We start from the raw sequence: 25,600 nt of genomic DNA, 5'->3' as shown, positions 1-25,600 counted from the left end.
CTCCCCCAGTCCAAAGACATGCGTTGTAGGCTGACTGGCAGTAGTGTGCGAATGAGTGTGTGTGCCATTGTGCCCTGCAATGGGTTTGCACCCTGTTCAGGGTGTCTTCTGCCTCGTCCCCTGAGTCCCCTGCGATAGGCTCCAGGCTCCCCATGACCATGTGTAGGATAAGCAGTACAGAAAATGGATGGATGGGATGTTGGGTAAAAATGATTCCAAATGAAAGTATGAAGTTATAAACAAGAGCCTAAATGACACAAAGAAGCAAGATGATTGTTATGTTACAGATTAGTTTAATAGCTTAGAATTAAAATGTCTGTATAATCTGATTTATAGTCAAGTAAAGAAATAGTTCATTGTTGTTTTAAACTTTTCATAAGTCATTTAATTGTAACCCTGAAAGTATGGAGGGTGATCTGTTTGCTGATGTCCTGCTGATGGCGACATGCCTGATCTGATCTGCTCTGAATCTGATCTTCTCTGAATCTGATCTGCCCTGAATCTGATCTGCACTGCTCTTATCTGTTCTGCACTGCTCTGATTCTTATCTGATCTGCACTGCTCTGATCTGCTCTGAATCTGATCTGCACTGCTCTGATCTGCTCTGAATCTGATCTGCACTGCTCTGATCTGCTCTGAATCTGATCTGCACTGCTCTGATTTGATCTGAATCTGATCTGCTCTGCACTGAATCTGATGTGCTCTGAATCTGATCTGCTCTGCACTGAATCTGATCTGCACTGCTCTGATCTACTCTGAATCTGATCTGAACTGCTCTGAATCTGATCTGAACTGCTCTGCTCTCAATCTGATCTGCACTGCTCTGAATCTTATCTGATCTGTTCTGCACTGCTCTGAATCTTATCTGATCTGCACTGCTCTGAATCTGATCTGCACTGCTCTGATCTACTCTGAATCTGCTCTGCACTGAATCTGATCTGCACTGCTCTGAATCTGATGTGCTCTGAATCTGATCTGCACTGAATCTGATCTGCACTGCTCTGATCTGCTCTGAATCTGATCTGCTCTGAATCTGATCTGCTCTGCACTGAATCTGATCTGCACTGCTCTGATCTGCTCTGAATCTGATCTGCTCTGCACTGAATCTGATCTGCACTGCTCTGAATCTGATCTGCTCTGAATCTGATCTACTCTGAATCTGATCTGAACTGCTCTGAATCTGATCTGAACTGCTCTGCTCTCAATCTGATCTGCACTGCTCTGAATCTTATCTGATCTGTTCTGCACTGCTCTGAATCTTATCTGATCTGCACTGCTCTGAATCTGATCTGCACTGCTCTGAATCTGATCTGCACTGCTCTGATCTACTCTGAATCTGCTCTGCACTGAATCTGATCTGCACTGCTCTGAATCTGATGTGCTCTGAATCTGATCTGCACTGAATCTGATCTGCACTGCTCTGATCTGCTCTGAATCTGATCTGCTCTGAATCTGATCTGCTCTGCACTGAATCTGATCTGCACTGCTCTGATCTGCTCTGAATCTGATCTGCTCTGAATCTGATCTGCTCTGCACTGAATCTGATCTGCACTGCTCTGAATCTGATCTGCACTGAATCTGATCTGCACTGAATCTGATCTACTTTGTATCTGATCTGAACTGCTCTGCTCTCAATCTGATCTGCACTGCTCTGAATCTTATCTGATCTGTTCTGCACTGCTCTGAATCTTATCTGATCTGTTCTGCACTGCTCTGAATCTTATCTGATCGGCACTGCTCTGAATCTGATCTGCACTGCTCTGATCTGCTCTGAATCTGATCTGTTCTGCACTGAATCTGATCTGCTCTGAATCTGCTCTGAATCTGCTCTGCACGTCTCTGAATCTGCTCTGCACGTCTCTGAATCTGATCTGCACTGCTTTGCTCTGATCTGATCTGCTCTGCTCTCCAGCGGCGTAGTAGAACTAGAAAAAGGACAAAGAAGCGGAAGGGGCGGGACGTGTGACGCAATACGTGGTCAGGGGTGAAAGTTGATTGGAGCGCGTTTCGTTGTCTTTGTACGAGGAGAGTGGAGTCTGATCACGCAATTGTGTGTCTTCCCTCTTCCCCGAATCCTCTCTAAATTCCCTCCCGAACCTTTCCCCTTTTTACCCTATAAACCCTACCCCTCCCCTGAACTCATCGCCAGGGTTGGAACAGGTACGAGAACATATATCTGTGTCTCTTTTATTTATGTATAAATCGTCGTTTTTTTTGCAGAACTACAGCAAGACTAATGAAGATCATCGGGCAGAGTGCGTATGCTCACTAGGCCTCTGCGGATGCGAGCTAACCTTGCTAACAGGCTAAAACTCGTGATGTTCAAATGAGGATTTTCTTTTTTCCCCTCGGGTTATCGTTTTTCGTTAAGTTTGTAGATAGTGGTTTTATAATGTATTTTGGTTTTAGCTTCTGGTTTAGTTGAGTTAGTGGCTAGTCTAGTTTGAGACTACTAACTGTGTGTGTGTGTATGTATGTGTGTGTTAGCGTTAGCTAGTGGTGTGGTTGCTAAGCTAAGATGCGCTTATGACAGCTAAACAGCTAATGGTTTGCTAGCTGATAAGCTGAGCCGCTTAAATTACTATCGTGATATAGAAAAGTCTGCTTTTTACCGAATTCGTCTGTGTGAATGAGTTCTGTAATATTTCGAATTCAGCTCATTCCTGACAGATGGTTAGCACGAAGCTAGCAGCAGTGGAGTCGGGGTATTACTGCTGCTTGTGTACGGCTTTACGTTATGACGTATTGTTGCCATTTTGCGCCATGCGAGATGGCCGCGCTAATAAACGACTGTACACAATTCGGCCTTTTCCTGTTGCTTCATATTTCTACATTTATACCTAGACCTAGCTTTCTATTATTTACCCCACTTCTTTAGCATATTTCTTTAGTTTTTTGTTTTGTTTTTTAAAAAGGTAACTAGACACCCTGGTGTTTGTTAGCCTGGTTTATCGCCGCTAAGTGCGTTTGTGAGGAGGACGCAACATTCAGCACTCGTCAGCTAGCTAGTTAGCTAACTGCACGCGCGCGTGTGCGTGTTTATGTAGCATTCAGCACGAGCGAACAAGCCTGCGATACATGCATTAAAGCAAATTCTCACATGCATTTGCAACATCAACTATTGTTTGAGTAATCATTTTATAACACATCCTGCCTGACTTCCCCTCACAACTCGGATTATAGTAACACATAAGTGGCTACTTGCTGAATAAGGGAATGGTGGTGGTGGTTAGGGGGGGTTAGTAAGGAGAGCAGGTTTTAAACAAACTTGGAACTCACTTGCCCTAGGTAGTAAATATAGACATGCATGAAATGATAGTTGATGATCACTATAGATGAGTATACAGTGCAGATCAGGAGGTTGGGAGATTCCCTGTACCACTAAATTGCTACTGCTGAGTCCTTGAGCAAGAATATACTTCACTTAAACACGCGCCATTGTTCACTTACTCGCTTGCGTATCTTATATACATCTAGAGGATTCAAATCAGCGTCCACTAGATGGCACTTCAGAGCCAAAACATCTCAATCCATCCGCTTTCCAAGTCAAACTGGAAGCTTTAGCGATTTCATGCGCAGCTTTGTGCTGTCTTCGTGATGGTCGTCATGAACTGCTGCGTGTTAAAGTTTAAACCCTCAGCGTACCTTTAAAAAAATACTGAATCAAGAAAATCCGGAAGACTGGTACTCAGAACGGAGTTTTCACTACCTTGAAGAGGTTTTTCAAGTTCAAAAACTTAGTGTAATATGAAATCTGTTAGGTTTAGTATTCAGGAATGGTCTAGGGTAGTACGTAAGTATGCGATTTGAGACCCGACGTTAGTTTGTTTACGTAGTTGGGGACACAGTAGCTATGTTTTTATCCAAGTTGTGAATTTAGCTTACGCGAAAAATTGGAATATTGCGTAAAACATTTGCGAGGAAAGCACCGTTTCCATCCTATGTGTTCAAGAGAACAAAATTGAATACAAAATTATAAATATCAATACAAATACTGTGGCTCTTTTTTCCCTCCAATATAATAAATTGCTTGCGATTCAGAGCGCACAGATGAAACGCTATCACAAATCTCATGTTATCTTGCGATCGGAGGCGGACACCTGATATTTGGGAACGGAGTCATATGAGAGAATTCTGGAAGGTAATTATACCAAATCATTTCAATGACCGAGTTTGGCTCAGGTATTTCAGAATGACAAACATTTGAGATGCTGTGCATCGAGATTGGTCCGCTGGTTAGTCCAGTTACGCCGATCCACCTTGCCCCATTGCCACTGCGCTGTGTAAGTTGGCCACATGTGCTGAATACGCAGGTGTGGAGCAGACATTTGGTGTCAGCAAAACCACAGCTCACCGTTGTGTGTATTCTGTGTGTCAGGCCGTTCATGCACACATGATGAGCAACTAAATAAAATTGCCAGACCTTTCTGAAGCACGTGAGATGGTTAAACACAGCTTCATCATGTACCACAGGTATATGGCGCTCTGGACGGAACCCATATTCCTATTTTGCCTTGATGCACATCGAGGAATTTATTTAGTAAATGTGTTTTCATGGTAGTTATGCGCATGTCTTCTTATCGAATAAAAAATTATCTGCCTCAATTGAGAGCATATGTTTTTTTATGCACATTTTGGAGATTTTATTCGCATCTGGTGTTTCCATCCAGTGTGGGTTTTTTTTTTTTTTTTTTTTTTTTTTTTTTTTAAATAAATGAGATCCCAAAATTCACATAAAAATACATGGATGGAAACAGCTAGTGTCACATGGTGCTATACTGCCTCCCTTGTTTACATTAGTATTGCGCTAGGTGGAAGAGTCACGTTAATTTCTGAGGACGTGCAAAGGCTTCACGCCAAATGACCACATGATGTGTGGCGGCCATCTTGTGTATGTGTAGTTAACAGTAAATATAAATCAGCCTTAACCCTCCACTGCTGGGCTCAGCTGTAAGTCATTTTGGAGTAAACGGTCTACCAGATGAATAAATGTACTTTCAGCATCACGTAAGTTTCATTTTGTTGTTTAAAACCTAATTAGGCTAGGTTGAGTGAGCTGATCTACCTCAGCAAAGTTTCTAAGTACAAGCGTAATGTACATATGTTTTATTAAACTTTAACAAAGCTGTTTTACACTTAAACAACTTTGTCCACTCTTGTTTCACTTTGGTTTGATTTCAGGTTATTTATGGGCAGTGGTGGAGTGGGTAGCATTGCTGCCTCACAGCTCCAGGGTCCGGGGTCTGATCCTGAGCTCAGGTTACTGTCTGTAAACAGTTTTACATCTTCTCCCTGTCTTTGCCTAGGTTTTCTCCAGGTTCTCCAGTTTCTGCCCACTTTAAAAGAACAAGCATGTAGGCAGATTGGCTATGCTTAATTGCCCCTAGGTGTGAATGCATGAATGTGGTGCACTGCAATAGACTGGAATCCCATCGGGGGACCTCACACCCAGTGTTCCCGGGGTTAGCTCCAGACTTGCTGCAACCCTGACCAGGATAAAGTGGTTACTGAAAATGAATGAATGATTAATGGCCAGTATGCATTTCTACATTTCACTATCTACGTTCAGTCTACATTTCTATTGCTCCTCTAAGGGGTCATGTAGCGAACTTCATGTGACTTGATAAAGTAATGGAACAGCCCTTACGGGGTGTCAGTGATTTCCCTTAAGGGGAAAATGATTTGAGCAAGTCAACAAGTATCCTACAATGCATCTGCATATACAAATATAGCAAGTGTGATGCACTTGAGTTGTAGCAGCCATTCAAATTTAATCAGCCTTTGGGTGGGGCCTTTGGTTTAATTTTTTCTCTCTCTCTCTATTGGTTTTTAAAAAGACCTCCAACTTCAAACTTTCTATTAGAGCTTCTGGTTTGTTTTTTTTATGGGATGCACTTGATACAGCAAGTAAACACTTTAGGTCAATACAATCATTTGGTCAATACAACATGCAGGTAGGATTTTTTGGGACCCATCATTCCTGTCCCAGACTTTTGTCCCCAAACTTATGACCATGGAAACCAGTAATTAATTTATTTTGGCAATGTTGATGTTCTTGGCAACTTGTAGGACACTTGTTTTGAGTGGGAGGGTGCATGCAGCCACTAAATCTCTGCATTCATTCATTTGATGCATTTAATTGTGTAGTAATTGGGAATTTAGCATTCAGTACATAATATTAAACACTGAATTGTTCGTTCTCACAAGTGGCCATTTGAGTCATTATAAAATTTAAAAAAAAAAAGGTTTTTTCCCCCTTTTCTTCTATAGTCTCACCGTGCAGATGCTGCAGAGGAGTCAAGTTGCATTTAGAAGCAGATAGATATTGCAATTTTTATTTTATTTTTAATTTTTAATGTGCAGCCCTGTTTTGACCCAGAGACTTGCTATTTTTATCTCTCTGGATGTTTGTGCATATGCTGCAAATGTTGTTTATAAAAAAAAAAAAAAAAAAAAAAAAAAAAATTTAAAAGAACAGCTTTTAAGTAACCTTATAAATGTGCTGAAAGCAGGATAAGATACAGAGCTCTCGAAATCCAGTTACAGTCTTTATCTAATGTAAGATACAGGAGGAAGCTGTTTAAACAAACATATAACACAGTAACTGCTGAGATCATATAAAGATTAGAATATTAGCATGATCTTGCTTACTGATGAGCCTTTAAGTAAAGGCTGTTTGCGGCCTCGACTGTTCCAAGGGTGCAATGGCTGTCCCTATGTACCACAAGACGGTTTACTTCAAAGTTGTGCTTTGTGACGTGAATCGGTTCCCTGTTTGGGGATAAATGTTATTCAGGCCATTGATTTTTTTTTTTTTTTTTTTTTTTTTTTTTTTTTTTTTTTTTTTTTTTTTTTCTCTGAACTGACTGAAGGAACGTTGTAGCTTCAGCTTTTGACTTTATCAGCTGTTCTAGGCCCTGCCAGGAAGGGGTAAGTTCATGGTGTTTGTGTCTCTACTTGTGTTTTGTCATTGAGGACTGTTAACATGAGAATATTGTCTTAATCTGAATCAGGAAATTGGATTGCGGTGTTTACATGACACAATATTAATTATAATACTGCCAAATTCCAATTAAAATTGGAATACTGATGTGCATGTAAATGTAGTCAGTGAAGCCTTTCCCTGATCACATGGGTAAGTTGTTTTGCTTAAAGTGAAATGTCTGTAACTGGTGATTTTTGCAGGTGGCTTATGACCAAGCAATGAACTGCATTTAAATTAAGCACTTGTGATCCACCCCCATGGCATGGGTTCTATAATGTGTTTGAAACATTGCCTTCAGAATCTGATCCATGTTGACATGATTGCATCACGTAATTACTGCAGATTTGTCATCTGCGCAGTCATGCTGTGAATCTCCCATTCTACCTCGTCCCAAAGGTGAATTACTGGATTCCGATCTTGTGAATGGTGAGGCCGTTGAAGTATACCGAACTCATTGTCATGTTCTTGGAACAAGTTCGAGATGAATTTTGTTGCATTTTGTGACATGGCTGGAAGTAGCCATTATAAAATTATAGTCATAAGGGGGTGCACGTGGTCAGCAGAGATACTGCGATCGGCTGTGGCATTCAAACGATGCACATCTGGTACGGGCCCAGTGTGTGCCAAGAAAACATTCCCCACGCTAATACACCGCCACCACCAGCCTGGACTGTAGACTCAAGGCAGGTTGGCTGCATGGATTCATGCTGATGTCAGAGTCTGACCCTACCATCTGTTTTTCCAAACTTTCCAGTTTCAGTGAGTCTGTGCCCACTGTAGCCTCAGATGGTTGGCAGGAGTGGATCTTGATGTGATCTCACCTCAAGGTTTAACGTGTTGTACGTTCTGAGATGCTTTTTTTTGTTGTTGTTGTTGATTTATTTTTATTATTTTTATTTATTTTTTTTGGTGGCCCCATTGTGAAAAAGTGCAGTTGCTGGCAGGCTTGATGATTGATCATAGTATCAGAAATCATCAATAGATTCCTGATACTATTGTGATGGAAAATTTAAATGTCTGGCAGAAAATGCAATGTCTGCAGCTTTAAGATTGACAAACAAAAAATGGAGTTGTATCTCGTAATGTGTGGGTTTTTTTTTTTTTTTTTTTTTTTTTTTTTTTTAATTTAAAGCAACAAAACATCTTTCTCTAATGCATCTTATCATCCCTTATCTGCCAAGTACAGATGTCTTCTCTCATAAACATGAATGGGGCTTAAATTATGAAAGTGAAACAGCATGTTGTTTATCAGGGCTACTTCCTTGTACAGGAATTCAATATCAGCTTATCAGATTTATTTACAGCCCCGACTTCAGTTATGCTGCCTTCCAGACCATGTTAATGAGTAATTAAGCCAAAACAAATGTCCAGTATTTTTTTTGCTGCTGTAATGATGTAACGTGGACATGACACTGTTAGGATTTTCTTGTTGGTGCCTCTGTGCGTATTCACAATAATATCTACGTATTTTGTTGAATCCTGTTTGCAGTTGGGATGTGCCTTCTGCCCGTGTTTATTATCCGGATGTCCATAACAGTTAACGCTACAGGATGTATGTCTGATTTGGAATGCTATTGAAAGTTGATTGCTGAGGCTGAGAAGGGGAAAAAAACAGAATTTTACCCAAAACAGTTGACTTTGATTCAGTTTTTAATAGCACAAACGGTACTTTTGCTCTGTTGTGTTCCTGCAGAGCTACATGTGAATTGGAGATGCAATTGCTCTGTATAACTGTTTTTTTTTTTTTTGCTTCTGTTATGATGTACTGGAAATTAGTTTTTTGTCTTTAGCTGTGTTACTTTCTCACAGGGACATACCTGAGCTGGTGTGTGTTAGAATTTGTTTCCAATTCGAACCTGACAGCTCTGACTGAGAAATGACTATTAGAAGATTTTCAGGACTCTGTTAACCGCTAGGAGAGGGGGACAAGCCCGTTTAATTTGGAGTAATCAAATATCATTAGCGCATACAGTTATGTTTGACAAACATAATAGAGAAACGAACGGAAATAAACATGCACAGCAAAAGCTTGTCTTGGTTGACATTTCAGCCAGTAGTCCTATTTTATCTCTCATTTGGTTAAAGTGATCATTTTAAGAGTCATTAGGGAGTCTAAAAAGTATGTTTAATATAGGCTATATTTATACAGATGTATCATATATGTATGTGACCAATAGATATGGTGGATATTAGAAATAAGAATGGTTGAGTACTTCATTTACAGTTAGACACATTACATGACCTGCAGTAGCTCGACTGTAATAGGGTTTCAGCTCTCTCCTTCTCTTTACGAGTGCAAGCTTGAAACAAACAGGCTTCCAAACCATGATGTAGTCTATGTAAAAAAAAAAAATTCTAGATGTAAACACGTGTCACCTTAAAAAATCATAGCTGTCACACAAGGAGGGGGAAAAAAAAAAGCTCATAGATCTGGAAAGTGACTGATGAATTTTTTTTCCTCAGCTCGTGTGAAGAAGAGGCTCCTCAGTAAAGGCCAGTTACTGTGAATAGTGTATCTGAGCTAGTGAGGGAAAATAGTCTTTAACACATCAGTTCAGTGTGTCACTCTGTTACTGATTTTATAAGCAACATTACTTAATTGCAGTGCGCTGTCCTTTTGGTAGTGGCTGGATAACGTCGTGTGCTCTGCATTTCCTGCAGTGTGTGCGGGTTGTGAGAGCGTACCATGAATTTACACAAGCTGATTACTAATGCAGCAGTTCGTCTGCTTCTTTATAATTGGAAATTACTAGCTAGCAAAGGAGCTCATGGGCTAATTAATGCTTAAGCATTAATAGAATAGGGGAACATTTTACCTGCTTGCTGGCATTTTTATTTTTCTTCTATTTCTTGCTGCTGCTCTGCCCTGTCAGGAAACAGCCTTAATTCACATTGTATTTATAAGCCTATATTTCTCCACATGTGTAAACCTTGGAATAAAAAGAAGTCCACTCCTTGGTCACACTGAATTTCTGTTTTAAATGCGAAGTATAAATGAATGATAATTGTGCAGCCCTGTGTCTATTATTTTGCCATTTTTAAGCTTGCACAGGTTCTGAAAATCCTGATGATTTTGTGTGTGACAGGTTCAACAGTGGTGACCAAAGAGCATACAGTGGAACCAGGTATATCTCCAAAGCACAGGGATGGACTCCAGCGTGATTGAAGGTGGACTCAATGTCACTCTCACCATCAGGCTGCTTATGCATGGGAAAGAGGTTGGCAGCATTATTGGAAAGGTCAGTTCTCACCCCTGACTTTGAAGAAAATGAACCCTGAAAAACCTTTTGTTTTATTTGGTGTAGCTTAGTGTATAGTTTGAATACTCAAGACAGCAGGAATGACAAAGCTACGTGCCAAGGAAAAGTAGCCTGTGAAGTTTTTTTCCTTCCTCCCCTGCTCATGATTTTCCATTTTAAAAAACTAAAACCATGATAAATGATTTAATCGTCCAGAACCGGTATTCTAAAACGAAACAGAAAAACAAGCATTGCCACCATTTCAGATTTAAAGAGCATAGGTACGGGTGTAATATCAGCTGTGCAGTTGGAACTGTTTGGCTGAATGGTGGATATTTTAGGCGATTGTGAACTAATGCACAATAAACAGTAACATAATATAGCACTATGTTTTCACAGCTATATATATATATATATATATATATATATATATATATATATATATATATATATATATATATATATATATATATATATATATATATACGTTTTCCGTAGAATACCTAGCGCCACGTTTTCTGTAATCTTTTTACAAATGTTTTGTTTAATACGCACATGACTGACATTTTCTCTGTTCTGCCGCTCAAAGTATTTGAAGGCATTTAATCATTTCATAAATTTTCATTCTTTTTTTCGGCTGAAAACCAAAAGTGCTGCAATTGTGCATTTTTATTTTTTTTATTTTTTTTTTTTTTTGGTGACATCACTAATAATTATAGTGAAATGATGTTTGTTTATTTTCTAATTGTCTTATTTTCTTTCTTAAACTTTTGTAATGGAAGCTAAGTTGAAGCTAGTATAAAGCTATAATTCGCTTTGTATTAATGAGAACTAATACAAGTTGACAGTGTTTTCAGCGAGTTCAGGCGAGAGCATGTAAAATTGGGGGACGGGGCTTCCATTGGTCTTGGTTAAGAGTTCGAAGTTGATATCTCATTTCACTGTTAAGGGAAAAGACTACTCTTTTGGCTTGTTTTTGAGTGATAACTCATACTAGCGTACTTTGATGTTACATTGCAGAGCAGCAGAGAGTAATTGGAGTAATATAATATCGCTGGATATCGTGACAGTGTAATATCGCGTAAGGGCGATAAAATTATATTGCAAAAGCCTCCTGTGAAGTTTCATTTAAGAGATTAATTCTTCTACCTTGCATATAGTCATTGTATGGCTGACATGAGTAACATTTAACTAGACTCTGGTCTTTTTTTTCTCCCCCTATAGAAAGGAGAATCAGTGAAGAAGATGCGAGAAGAGGTGAGCATTATGGTTAATGCAAGACATTCAGATTATTTGCTTGAATTTCTGTTAACGTTGAAAGCACTGGCATTTAAATTCATAACTTCAAGCCTCTGTATTAGTGGAAGTTGTTTGAGTGATCATTATTGCACAGGAATATTTCCATTGAATTACTGACCTAAATACATACTGGTGGGAATTTGCTGTCTCACATTCTCCCTTCACTTGCCTCCTGTTCAGAGTGGAGCTCGTATCAACATCTCGGAAGGGAACTGCCCAGAGCGCATCATCACCCTGGCAGGACCCACCACTGCCATTTTTAAAGCCTTCTCCATGATCATTGATAAACTCGAAGAGGTACACTTTAATAACCTCAACTTCTACACATATCTACATATGTTTGCTTTTGGCATTTTGGTTAATAATAAATAATAATAAAGCAAAGCTAAAATAATGTACGACCTAGGTAGGTAGGAAGCTAACTAACTAACAGGCAATAAGTAAACTATATTTGAAAGTAATTTTAATTATGTAAACAGTAAAATAATAGCAATGGCAGCTTTGTTTTGCTAGAGGTCAGTGAATGAGCTTAAAAAAAAAAAAAAACTAAGGATTTGGCTAGTCAACCAGCATGGTTAAAACCCACATTACTTTTTAATTTAAATGCCTTAAATATTTTATCATCTGGCATTCTTCATTCATGAAAATTATCATTTCTGGCTAGACCTTGGCCACCACTTATTCTATGATGGCCATCGATAAAAGCTCATAGTCATCCTGCTCTCGAGCAAATATTCTTAGATATCTGCAGGTTAAAAATATCGTTAACTACATTTACACGGCAAAAGTAGATTTCTTAGAATGAAGCCATATTCACGATTGATGTCGCATCTCCTCTTAATTGCTAATATTACTTAAAAGAAGTTGTCAGAGGATCACCAAACACTCAAGTAACAAAAATCTCTAACCGTTAGGAAACCGGCTCCACTGCATTGCTTTGAAGAAGACAATTACTTGCAACCAACTGAAAATACATGCATAACTTAAATGTACATATTTTTTTTATTCCATTAAGAAAATGAGTTGTGTTTAGCAGTGCTGTTCTGCTCCTTGGTTGATAAAATGCACATTAAAAGGAAAATATGATATAAAAAGGAATACTGCTATTGCCTCACTACTGGGGGAAGTATGTAGTTAAGCCAATATTTCTGCCGCTTGCGGTCCCCTGCTTAACTTGGACGTTCGTTTTGTCATTTTTTTCAGGACATTAGCAGCTCCATGTCCAACAGTACAGCCACTTCAAAGCCTCCTGTCACACTGCGCATTGTTGTGCCGGCCAGCCAGTGTGGTTCTCTCATCGGTAAAGGTGGCTGCAAGATCAAAGAGATCAGAGAGGTAAGTGCAAACGTGTTTCACATCTTCTGCTACTCCATACACTTCAGTAGTTTTATATTATGTAGCATTTTTGTAGTCTTTAATTGTATATGCTTTTAGCAGTTTGATGTTGATTCGTTGGATAGATGATAACATGTCGTCTTTCTCTCTTTGACAAGTCAACGGGAGCTCAGGTACAGGTGGCAGGTGACATGCTGCCTAACTCCACTGAAAGAGCCATTACCATTGCTGGGACACCGCTCTCCATTATCGAGTGTGTCAAACAGATCTGTGTTGTCATGCTGGAGGTAAGCGCTCATACCTTTTTTTTTTTTTTTTTTTTTTTTTTTTTTTTTTTTTTTTTTTGGGTGTGGTGGAGGGGATTCATTCCCAGAAAATTCATCATGGTGTTTTTAGACACATTCTCTTCAATGCCCTCCAAACAGGTCAACATTGGATCACTTAACATCTGGCGTTTTGCTTATCAAAGCATGCATAGAACAAGTTCTAGTGTTTTATGTATGTATATAAGAACTGCTTGTTCTTAGATAGAATAGAAATGTACTGTTTCTCACATGCGGGCACAGCTGTACCCAGTGGATGTGGACAAATCCTAAACGTTTACGAATTGACCTGCTTGTGCAGCGGATCTGGTTATGGTTATGTTGTTAAACTTCTCTTTAAAAGGGTAATTTTAGAGCATCACGTGTGCACAATATTATTGTATTTTCCGCTGCGATATTTGGGAATGTAATGTACTAAGAGTGAGTTGAACGCATGTAAGACATATCATGTGGCTCATAGCCAGTTGGGAAATGCCAGACTTGTCAAAAACCCTAGAGTAGAAAGAACTTGTGTACATGGGGATGCGATAGTAAAACTGCACTATTGAGCTACTCATCGCTCTCGGCAAAGAGGTTCCTGCAGGTCTTAAACATGTTCTCTGCACGTGCCAAATTCAATTCATGTTAATCACTCTTTAGAAGTACTGTTATACGATTTTACTTTACATTTCATCTGTCACCTGTCTGCACCTTGTTGTGAGCATCGTAGTTAGCAATTAGTGTAAAAATATGCTGACATGATTGACAATAAGTGGGTTTCTCTAATCGCACTGTCAAGAGTAGTTCTAAATATACACGCATCCTCACCAACAGGAATAACTTCAAATTTTATGCACAGACACATGCATGTGCACATTTTACGTGCCGGACTATGCATATGCCCTGTTAATAAATGAGACCCTATAATGTGCTTGTACTGTACTAGCAAATATTTGCATGTTCAAGCTGCTTTGCATCCTGTACAGCAAGAGGACAGAATAATACAGTGTTATTTAATCTGGCCCAGTGGTGCTGTTACAAGTAGAGAAGTATTAATATACAATAAAAAAGGAAAATATGAGAGATAAGTGAAGTGACTTGACTTGTGGCCAAGTATGGTGACCCATACTCGGAATTTGTGCTCTGCGTTTAACCCATCCAAGTGCACACACACAGTAGTGAACACACACACGCCGTGAACACACACCCGGAGCAGTGGGCAGCCTTTTTTGCTGCGGCGCCCGGGGAGCAGTTGGGGGTTCGGTGCCTTGCTCAAGGGTCTCACCTCAGTCGTGGTATTGAGGGTGGGAGAGAGCGCTGGTCATTCACTCCCCCCACCTACAATCCCTGCCGGACCCAAGACTCGAACCCACAACCTTCAGGTTCACCTTCGGGTTGCACCCTATAATTCAGTAACATGCATAAGTACACCCTATAATTCAGTAACATGCAGAACCACATTTAGCAACAAGTAAATGTTTTGTGTAGGAGTTTCAGTCTCTCACATCTCATCGAAATATGTAAATGACTACATTTTGTCACCTGAGGTTATCTGTGTGTGTTTAGAAGTTGGTGAGGGCCACACAATTGTTATTTAAGCCCTGATGACTAAAAACATAGAAATGAAGGAGGGTGTACTTTTCTTTTTCTCGTGACTGTACATGTAAAAAGAATCACCAGAATATGGACCAGCATGTATATAATGTGCATGTGTTGGTGATTCACAGTTTTTGACCACATAGAAGCAGATAGTGTAGTAGTAGTAGTAAGTTGGCTTGTATAAAGAGACATGCGCAATAAAACATAATTGAGTAGTGCAAGTAGAGCGATTATCATTGTTAATGACTGTGTAATTAGTGTTATGGCATTACAAACCATACAAATGTCTTGTGGGGGGAAAAAAAACAAAAATGAAGCACAGTAGAAACCCAGTAATTACATATTAATCCCTAAAATGGGAGAGTAAAGTACAAAATTGGGATTTATTCAGCCTTTATCGCACCCATAAATACTGCGAGTGATGGCAACTGATTTATTGTGTTTTCTTAACAATTAATGAAATGCTATTGTTAATCACAATCTCTCTCTCTCTCTCTCTCTCTATCTCTCTCTCTTTCTCATATTTGTTTAGTCACCTCCCAAAGGTGTCACCATCCCGTATCGACCCAAACCCTCAGGTTCGCCTGTTATCTTTGCTGGAGGACAGGTTAGTGTTAAGGAATTGCCACACATTTATTTATTTATCAGTATGACAAATGAGTTTGTCCTGAAAGTCATATTTTATGATTCTTTTAGGCATATGCGGTGCAGGGACAGCATGCCATTCCCCAACCTGATGTAAGACACATGCTTAATATATTTTGTAGATTAGAAATGACTTGTTTTCTTGATATGACTGTTTAATCAGAAAGCAGGTTTTTTTTTTTTTTTGGTCTGTAAGCCAGGAGTTTTTTTTTTTCTTCTTTACAGCTCACTAAACTTCACCAATTGGCAATGCAGCAAAGTCCGTTTCCTCTGGCCCCTAGTAGCCAGGGTTTCACTGGTGAGTATTTGCAGAGACAAAGAAAGAAGTGGTTACAATGGGGTGTACATGTATACAAATACACACACACACACACACACACAGAGGCCACTTTAAAGGCCAGTCATTGCCTGTTTTATGAGTATGAGTGTATCAAATGTGGCGTTGTTGCTCGGGTTATTAAACCTCAGTGTCGCTGATGGGTTGAGAGCAATCCGTAAACCGATGGCTGATACACACATACCAGTGCAACACCACTACATCAGTGCACATGTGGCATGTCTCAACCGTTCCACAACACTTTTCATTTTACAGCAGCCTCCTCTTCTTGCATGGAGCATTTTTATAAACACACATTTCCACTATAATCACAGAGTATATTAATCCAGTGAGATTTTCTAATATCCTGCCCACAAATATTAGTGATTGTAGCAGTTGTATTTTTGTAGCAGTTGTGATTTTCACAAAGTTGTCATTTTAACTAAAGCTGCACCGTGAACTGAAGTAGTGCTAGAAACTGAAATATCCAGCTTATGTTTTGTTTTGATTATTTCAGTTTTCTATATTATCAACCCCAAACATGTTACAACCAACAGGAAGAACAGTTTATTTGCAGTGGATGACATGTGAATACATTAAATGCATTAATGCATTTACACACACACACACACACACACACACACACACACACACACACACACACAGCTGACTCTTCATGAACTGGTGCAGTGTGGGTTTTTATTTTTTTTTAATCCACTCCTGCCCAAAAAGAATTCTGACCGATTCCACCCCCTCCTGCAGTTATTTGTTTCCACCTGTTTGTGCAAAATAAAAAAAAAAAAAAAAACACAAGTTAGTAATTTAAATCACCCTGACTCACACCAGAATAAAGCAGTTACAGAAGATGAAAGAATGACAGCATTAAATGGTGAAAACTGAGCAAAATATAGAACAGTACAGTTCAAAACTATCATGTTCAGCCAAAACACAGACCACAACCAAATTAGAATAACCTTTTTCTATGTAAGATGAAAGAAATGAAAACCACAGCTTGTACCCAAAAGGTTAGGTTAAGATTTGCTACATGAGACATTATAAGGGGAGGATAAGTACTGTGGCTAAACAGTATTCTCTCCCTGAGTAAACCGAGTATTCATTTTCTTTAGTTTCTATTGATGTACTTGACTAGCTTAATACATTGTCATGCTTTAGGGGTTACATTATTAGTTTGTAAACTGAGCAGTTGGGTTTTTGGCCAAGCATACTGGGGCTTTCACTCTACCTGCTTAGCTAATGAATCCACCTTTGTGAAAATTGTACGTGAAAATTGCAAGATGGCGCAATTGGCAATTTATATATACATACACAAAGAAAGATGAGAAACATGCTTTTCTGTTTAAGAACCACTGTCAAAAATGTTGACTGTTGTAAACAATATGGCTGCCACTCGCCAATCAATACTATTTGGGCTATATCATCATAAATGGCATTTGCCATTTTTAATGTTATTAATACTGTATCTCTATTCCTTTACAGCTGGCATGGATGCCACCACACAGACCGGCTCTCATGAACTGACCATTCCAAATGACGTGAGTTAAGAGAGAGAGAGAATGAATACTGAATAACATTTAATTAAAGTCCTGATCCTGATGGACGTGATTAAATGCTTTTCTTTGCAGTTGATCGGCTGCATCATTGGCCGTCAAGGTGCCAAGATAAATGAGATTCGCCAGATGTCAGGAGCTCAGATCAAGATCGCCAATCCTGTTGAAGGCTCCAACGACCGCCAAGTCACCATAACTGGCTCCCCAGCCAGCATCAGCTTGGCCGAATACCTCATCAACGCTAGGTAACATGCATGCGCGCACACAGCATCTGCTGACTTCTTTCATTGTAATCTAAACATATTAGCAAACTTTCAGTAACATTTTCTTCTAGCTAATTGCACGAATACTTAGTAAACATGCTGAACATACTTAAATTGAGTGTGGCTCCCGAGTGGCGCAGCAGAACAGTATTTGCCCTATCTTCTGGTGGTTGAGTTTGAATCCTGAAGATGCCACAGCCTTCCGTGGCTGGGAGCCAAATTAGCAATGCTCTCAGGGTGGAGATGGAGTATTCTTTCTCCCCTGGTACTTACAACTCCTGTTGCTCATGCATGCAAAATGGGGCAAATAGTGCTTTCTTCTGAGTGTGTTACGCTGCCCTGTGATGTCGCATGAGCGGCAGTTTAAAAAGATGTGGAGGTTGGTGAGCCCCCCACCCTCTCACCCACAACGTGCTTTTTAACATACCTAGAAAGACACAACATGCATTATATTTTATTGTAATATAGTATCTGTGAAATATGTAGGCCATTAAATGCCTTTAGAAGGCCTTTAATTGAATAGCTAGGTTAGGAACTAGGATTGTGTATATTTACACACCACTCAGCATGTCAGTGTGTGTACAATTAATACTTTCTCTGGTATAACGAAGCTAAATGTTTCACTGATTTGTCTTACAGACTTTCTTCTGAGGCAACAGGACTGGCTACAAACTGAGCTTCACGTACGCCGCCATATCTCCATTAGCCAGTTACCCCCACCCCCGCTACCTATATACACAGACACACACATGCGCGCACACACACAAACACAAGTGTGCACATGTGTGCACTCACTTTCTGCAAAAACGAAAAAAATAGCAACCAAGTATTCTCAACCCAGCTTTTGTCCTCACCCATGCAGGCTGTGCTTCATAAATATATTTTCTGGAAGTTAATATGCATAGGTATTTTATTTATTTATTTCATGGACATGTTTTTAAAATCCCTTTTGCGTAGAGTTTTTAACACTTTGGTTTTCAACATATCCTGTTGTACACAATATGGTTTAAAAGTACTGGGAAAATCTGATAAAAACTTTTTTTTTTTAATTAAAGATAAGATTTTTGTAAGATTTTTTTTCTTACAAAACATATGGGGGAACTAATAACATAAACTAATAAGTTCGCAGCTTTTTCAGTGTACCATACAAATTTGTCTATTTATTTTAATTTATATCCAGGAAATTTCTGGGGTCTGGATGCTTTTGTGCAGACAAGCTCCACTACATGTTTCCTGGCTCTTTTGTCCTTTGTTTCCCCCGTTGTTACATACCTTGTGTCACCCAATTTGTGAAGTATTTCAGTGGATTGAAGGCTGCAGTGTATTTGTTGATTGCTGGTCAAATGTCATATATCTTGTCATTCCTGTTTACTATTTTCCCCAGAAGCTGAAGGCCATTTTGATAGAGGGATGGGCAAGAGCGTGTCAGACATTTCTGATAAATTGATAAATATTACTGATGTGATGAGTTGATTAATATTTCTTTTAAACAGAGAGAATATTTTTTTTAACCTATTGGGGTGGGGAGCCTGCAAAGGATTCCAAACTGACTCATTGTTTATATGGTGTGACTGATTAATCAACTAGAAGGATCATTCTAGAAGTAACACTAGTTTCCTCTTTTCTCAGTTTGCTTGGTTAAAATTTTTATTTTGTAAAGGAGAACCTAAAACCTTTTTTGTGCACGTTTTCAGAATATTCTAGATTTGAAGTGCAACAGGAATGAAAAAAAAACTATAAAATGCAAATTAAAATGATGTGAAATGCTGAAACTATTAAATGAATGTCGGTTTTTTTTCCCCCTCCCTCTTTTTTTGTACTCCGTAGACTAATGCAGTGAGTACAATGTGACGTCTTTGTCCATCAGCATACCTAAAAGTGTTAAGGTAGAAACAGTGTCTCACATCTCATACATTAAACATATGTTTTGCAGTGCTAGTGAATTCGACCAAGTTCAGATACTTTTAAAATTGAGTTCCTGTGGGGAGCAGCTTTATTACATCCTTGGATAGCTTTAACAGAATAAATGCTAAGAAAGTAATAGTTTCTTAAATGCTTAGAACAAACCCAAAATATTTTTTCCCCCCGTATGCGCTCTTCAATTTGCAATGAAAGTAAAAAGACAAAAATGGCAGAGGTAGAAATGACCTTTTTATTTCAAGATGATTCTGGGCATTTCAATTCTTCAGAACCTTCTTCTTTAGCACCTTCAGGCTTTCATGTCAGCTCGGTGAAAGTATTAATACAAATGAAATTAAAGCGGCGGACGACGACAGTGAATTTGATGTAAAGCCCCACTGTTTTATACGTTATACCTAATGCTTTGCTTCTGGTCGGCTCCACAACTTTGTAAGCTTGGGCTGAATATCTGGTTAAATAGACTTTGTAAACTGAAAATGTGTGCTGATGTGAGTTCAAGCCACTTTCCTAAGCCTGGCTTAGAATAAAGTGTACACAGGCTACTTGAGGGAAAAGGCTAGGTCCCAACTGTAAAGCTAAAACAAAAACATTAACATCAAGTCATCAGAGTCACTAACATTACCCAACATAGAGCTTTTTTTTTAACTAAAGGAATTCCATATATTTGTATACCACTTTTAACAATAGACATCAGGGGTGGCTGGATAGTAGGATTATAAAATATTACAGTATACATTATATTGCCATATTGGACGTTGATTCAAGGGGACAGCTGGTGTTCCTGCTACTCTGTTGTGTGGATGCCAAAGGTGTCTCCAGCCAGATGTGTGGAAGGGGGTGGGGAGGGTTACATAAATGAAGTTCTAGATAGAAATGCTGCAAAAAATGTTCTTGTGAAACTTGCATTTGGGATCATTATAAAGGATTTCTTCCAACAAGTAGCAATCTTGGTGAAGGAGCTTTCTAAACATCTCATGGAAAAAAATGTTATGTAATCTTAACTAATCGTCCCAGGACAGGAGCACCATGCAACATTTCACAACACGCTCTCAGACTAATGATAAGGAAAGGTAAGAATGAAACCAGCAGTCACTTGAAAAGAGTTGCAGGACAACCTGAAAGCAGCTGAAGCAAAAGTTACACACAAAACAATAAGCAATAAACTGCACCCAGGAGATTCAGGAGAAATCCTGGTGGCTTGGCCTGTCATGTGACTGATTTGGCCTGCTCTTTGTTTTTTGTTTTGTTTTGTTTTTCGCTTGCAATGCTAGGAACAATATAGTTCCTAGAAATTATGTTTGGTCCACAATTGGTTAATAAATCATGAAATCACCTGTCTTTCAACACGTAAAACAGAATATAGATGCACAGAAGAATGGACAAGGAGCTGCAAGGTGGAGCAGAGAAGGAAAGGGCATGAAAAAGAAAAGCTCTCTAAGAAGATACTTAAAAATAAACATTTATAAAGTACCTGCAAGTGCAGGTCAGTCTGATCTGCAAACACGTAGCTAATGTTCTCTAAGCAGGACATATTAACTGCAATGTCTAGCAAGTAAAACTGCAACTGGCTGCATAATTGACAATGGGCCTGGAGCCTCTCCCAGGGAACACGGGGGACACCCTAGACAGGGTGCCAACTCATCGCAGGGCACAATCGCACACGCATTCGCACACCCATTCACACACTACAGACAATTTGGAAATGCCAGTCAGCCTACAATGCATGTCTTTGGGAGGAAACCCTGAAGCACAGGAAGAACATGCAAACTCTGTGCACGTGGGGCAGAGGCGGGAATCGAACCCCCAACCCCAGAGGTGTGAGGCAAACCTGCTACATTGGGAAGTGGAAGTTATTTTGACTCACTTCTATCCCAATAAAAATATTTAATAATATATAATATTAACAATAGTAAGGGAGCGCTACATCTTCCGTCAGCTGAGGCATTTGTTTACAGCTTGCAGGTATGCGCAGATAGACAGGCCTGTCCTCTGTATATACAGGGCCATTTATTTGTCTTATGGGTTTGTGTTGGCTCACATTCTTTATTTTTCATATTCTTTAATTAATGCCAATAATATAAAATGACTGATTTTCAAAAAAAAAAATGTTCACGATGGTATTCTTATTCTCTGACCCAGTGAACTAGCAGGAAGATGTGTTTTTGATAGACACACCATAGCACTTCTGTAAGTCTTTATTGATAAGGGCATCTGCTAAATGCTGTAAATGTAATAAAAGTAAGCAATTTAAACTTGTATATTCCTTATATAAAAGTGCAGTAATCCATGCAAATTGTAAAGAAGTCAATCAAATCAAGGTTTATATTAGTTAGTCTCCTTATGTGTACATTTACACACACTGGAGCACGAGTAGAATACGAACATTTTTTCCAAATTTCATGTGTAAATGCTCGTATGAACAAATTACAAGTGAATCTGTTCATATCCAGCTTGATAAATGAGACCCAATATCACAAAGTTGTCACAAATGCCCAAAGTTGTAGTTTTACTTGCCAGATAGTGATATTAGAGAGATCAGAGTGTGAGTAATTTAAAGGTATGCAATAGTACGTCCTATTAGAAATGCACACAAAATGAACAAAGTATAACTTTCACAGCATTTGTTTTATTATTGTTAAAAGTAATGCTTTTCTTTTGGGATACATTCACCAGCCAAATTATTAGGAACCTATTTTTAGGAACAGTCTAAATCTGGGTAAAACAGTGTGTCCAGAGATGCTTTTCTGTTTACAACTGGTGTAAAGAGATTATTTGGGTTATAGTACCCTCCCTGTCAGCTTGACCCATCTGTCTATACTCCTATGAGGCTTTTTCTGAAATACTCACCCCACCATGACTGGCACCAACAACCATGCCACAATTAAAAGTCACTGAGATCACATTTTTTCCTATTCAGATATTTGAGCTTAACATTAACTGAAGCTCTTGATCTGTTCTTATACGATTTTCTGCATTGCGCTGCTGCTACCCGATAGGCTGATTACATATTTGCATGAATGAGCAGAAGTACAGGGGTTCCTGATAAATCGGTCAGTGAGTGTACATTACAGTAGGTGGTCAGTGGCCTCAAAAATTGTTGTGAGTGTACGTATATTTTTGTCCCAGACTGCATGCAGAACTTCTCAGCATAAAAATAAGCACCGAGATGCATGTCTAAAAGCATTTCGACAAATCAGCTCTATTGGAACCATATACTTTTTTGTCAATAATTCAGCTCATCATGATTAGAGAAAGAAGGGTTTTGTGTATGAACCCAAACACAATTTGCCAAGAGGAATGGGCCAGAATTGAAAAAACAATGCTGAAGCTGTAACTGTGTTGCAACAAAGTACTAATGTTGGTAATTTGTGAATACTTGTTAAACATGTCTCTGTTCATGCTTATGAATACATACTTTTATGTTCATATTTATAAGCACAACGTCGAAAGATATTACGTGTGTAACTTTGAAGTGGATATACAGTATATGCACTGGAAGTATATTAAAAAAAAAAAAAAGTTTATGCATACTTATTTCCCCGCACTGTACTTATGCTGTCATAGCTAGACCCTGCTAGAGTCCCCGCTTGCACTCTCTTACAATGTACACCCTTTTAAACCACTGTAGTATAAGAGCAAACCTAATAATATGGTCTCACTCTGTCAAGCTATATGTGTTCTCCTGCTACGTGATGTGATGCCAGTGCCTGATCCTGTCATCCATCTACTATTCTGGCTCATCTCGCACTCCGGATCCACCTAACTGATCCTAATACTACTTGTGCTTGGAGCTTCACCTGCTGCTGTTAATGGACCAACTAGGATACTCCAAAAATTGCTTTATCCAGAAACAGTTTATGCACAAATCTTACCCTTGCTTCAGTGGGTAAGTTCGCCTGGATACTGTAGACTTACCTGAGGACTGCTACTATAATCATAAAGACTATGATGCTCTTGCCGATGTAGTGTTTCACTTTATATAGTACTCAGCTCTGGAAGAGAGATTATTTATAGTCTCACTGGGTGTCACCCTTTTGAGTCTGGTTCCTCTCAAGGTTTCTTCCTCATGTCATCTCAGCATTGCAAAAAATTATATCTCAGCAAGCCAAAAAATCTTGAATATAGGCAAATTCAACTAAAATGACTTTTAAACAAATACAAGATAATTAAGCCTATTTTAAAAGTTACATACTATTACACATTGGGATGGGGCTGGAGCATATTACAGCAATAGACATCATCTTCACTAATATGTTATGTTACACTTAGTTAGCTTCGAGTGTTGAAGGCATACACTCACTGAGCACTTTATTAGGAACACTATACTAATACTGGGTAGGGCCTCCCTTTGCTCTCAAAACAGCCTCAATTCTTCATGGCATGGATTCCACAAGATGTTGGAAACATTCCTTTGAGATTCTAGTCCATGTTCACATGATTGCATCATGCACTTCCTGTAGATTTTTCAGGTGCACTTTCGTGTTATGAATCTCTTGTTCTACCACATCCCAAAGGTGTTCTATTGGATTCAGATCCGGTGACTGGGAAGGCCACTGAAGAACACTGAACTCATTGTCATGTTCAGGAAACCAGTTTGAGACAACGTTTGCTTTGTGACCTTGTGCATTATCATGCTGGAAGTAGCCATTAGAAGATGGGTAAATTGTGGCCATGAAGGGATGCACATGATTAGCAACAATACTCAAATAGGCTGTGGCATTCAAGTGATGATTGAATGGTATTACCAGGCCAAAAAAAAGAAAACATTCCCCACACCATTACACCACCTCCACCAGCCTGGACTGTTGACCCAAAGCAGGTTGGGTCCATGGATTCATGCTGTTGGGAACAAAAAAAAGACCCTACCATCTGTGTGCTTCAGCTGAAATGGAGATTTATCAGACCAGGCTACGTTTTTCCAGTTTTCAACTGTCCAGTTTTGGTGAGCCTGTGCCCACTGCAGCCTCAGCTTTCTGTTCTTGGCTGACAGAAGTGGAACCTGACATGGTGTTCTGCTGTTGTAGCCCATCCGCCTGAAGTTTCCAGGTGTTGTGCATTCTGAGATGCTTTTCTGCTCACCACAATTGTACAATTCAATTCAGTTTTATGGCAAGGAAAAAGTCCCTGCGATGATATGAGGAAGAAACCTTGAGAGGAACCAGACTCAAAAGGGAACCCATCCTCATCTGGGTGCAACGGATAGTGCAATTATAAATAAATGATCCCTAAGCCATCTCCACAGCCCCCAGGTGGCACCATCCCCAGCAAACCAAATGGTTCTTCAGGTCATCCAGATGGGGCCACCCCCAGCAGCAGTGAGTGAACTCAACCGATGAGAACTCCAACCAGAAGTAGGGCATCAGGATGGGTCAAGCAACGAAGAGGAGCAGAAGGGGCATCAGGATGGGTCAGGCAGCGAGGAGGAGCAGAAGGGGCATCAGGATGGGTCAGGCAGCGAGGAGGAGCAGAAGGGGCATCAGGATGGGTCAGGCAGTGAGGAGGAGCAGAAGGGGTCAGGATCACTGGCATCTCAGAATGGTTATTGGCATCTCAGTACAGAGTGGTTATCTGAGTTTCTGTAGCTGTTCTGTCAGCTTGAACCAGTCTGGCCATTCTCCGTTGACCTCTCTCATCAACAAGGCATTTCCATCTGCAGAACTGCTGCTCATTGGACGTTTTTTATTTATTGCACCATTCTGAGTAAACTCTAGATACTGTTGTGCCTGCAAATCCCAGGAGATCAGCAGTTTTAGAAATACTAAAACCAGGCCATCTGGCTCCAACACTCATCGCGGAGATCACATTTTTTTCCCCATTCTGGTGGTTGTCGTAAACATTAACCAAAGCTGCTGACCCGTATCTGTATGATTTTTTGCATTGCACTGCTGCCACATGATTGGCTGATTAGATAATTTCATGAATGAGTAGGTGTACAGTGGTCATAGAGTGTAAACAATAAGCTTCTACATCATTGAAAACAATACTCTAACACTGCCTGCAACATCAGGCACCATTGCTCCTGGTGTTCATGCAACTACAGCTGCTGTTGTCACGTGTGACCACAGCTTTTATTGGGGCAGGACAACATTAATAACAACATAGCCTCAAACAAAATTAAGTAGAAAGGCT

The 25,600-nt window shown here is 39.6% G+C and overlaps 1 protein-coding gene across 3 annotated transcripts; it reads left to right on the top strand.

Moving 5' to 3' along the window:
• The first annotated feature begins 1,989 nt into the window (after window positions 1-1,989).
• On the top strand, window positions 1,990-19,323 carry pcbp2 (poly(rC) binding protein 2). 3 transcript variants are annotated; one of them, XM_034306702.2, is made up of 13 exons: window positions 1,990-2,160; window positions 6,873-6,930; window positions 10,072-10,224; window positions 11,449-11,481; window positions 11,704-11,820; window positions 12,727-12,858; window positions 13,017-13,145; window positions 15,292-15,366; window positions 15,456-15,497; window positions 15,630-15,702; window positions 17,218-17,273; window positions 17,364-17,533; window positions 18,191-19,323. In XM_034306702.2, the coding sequence occupies exons 3-13, from the start codon at window positions 10,132-10,134 to the stop codon at window positions 18,225-18,227; spliced, it is 957 nt and encodes a 318-aa protein (XP_034162593.1). In that variant the 5' UTR covers window positions 1,990-2,160; window positions 6,873-6,930; window positions 10,072-10,131; the 3' UTR covers window positions 18,228-19,323. The 3 variants fall into 3 exon arrangements, with proteins under 3 accessions (XP_034162593.1, XP_053092212.1, XP_026781254.1); XM_026925453.3 differs by lacking the exon at window positions 6,873-6,930 and having other exon boundaries at window positions 1,993-2,160; XM_053236237.1 differs by lacking the exons at window positions 6,873-6,930; window positions 18,191-19,323 and having other exon boundaries at window positions 17,364-17,537.
• The last annotated feature ends 6,277 nt before the right edge of the window (window positions 19,324-25,600 follow it).

The sequence above is a fragment of the Pangasianodon hypophthalmus genome, chromosome 8 (genome assembly GCF_027358585.1).
Source record: "Pangasianodon hypophthalmus isolate fPanHyp1 chromosome 8, fPanHyp1.pri, whole genome shotgun sequence".
Classification (NCBI taxonomy): domain Eukaryota; kingdom Metazoa; phylum Chordata; class Actinopteri; order Siluriformes; family Pangasiidae; genus Pangasianodon; species Pangasianodon hypophthalmus.
The sequence above is the reverse complement of the archived record's forward strand: the minus strand, read 5'-3'. Positions and strand labels throughout refer to the sequence as shown.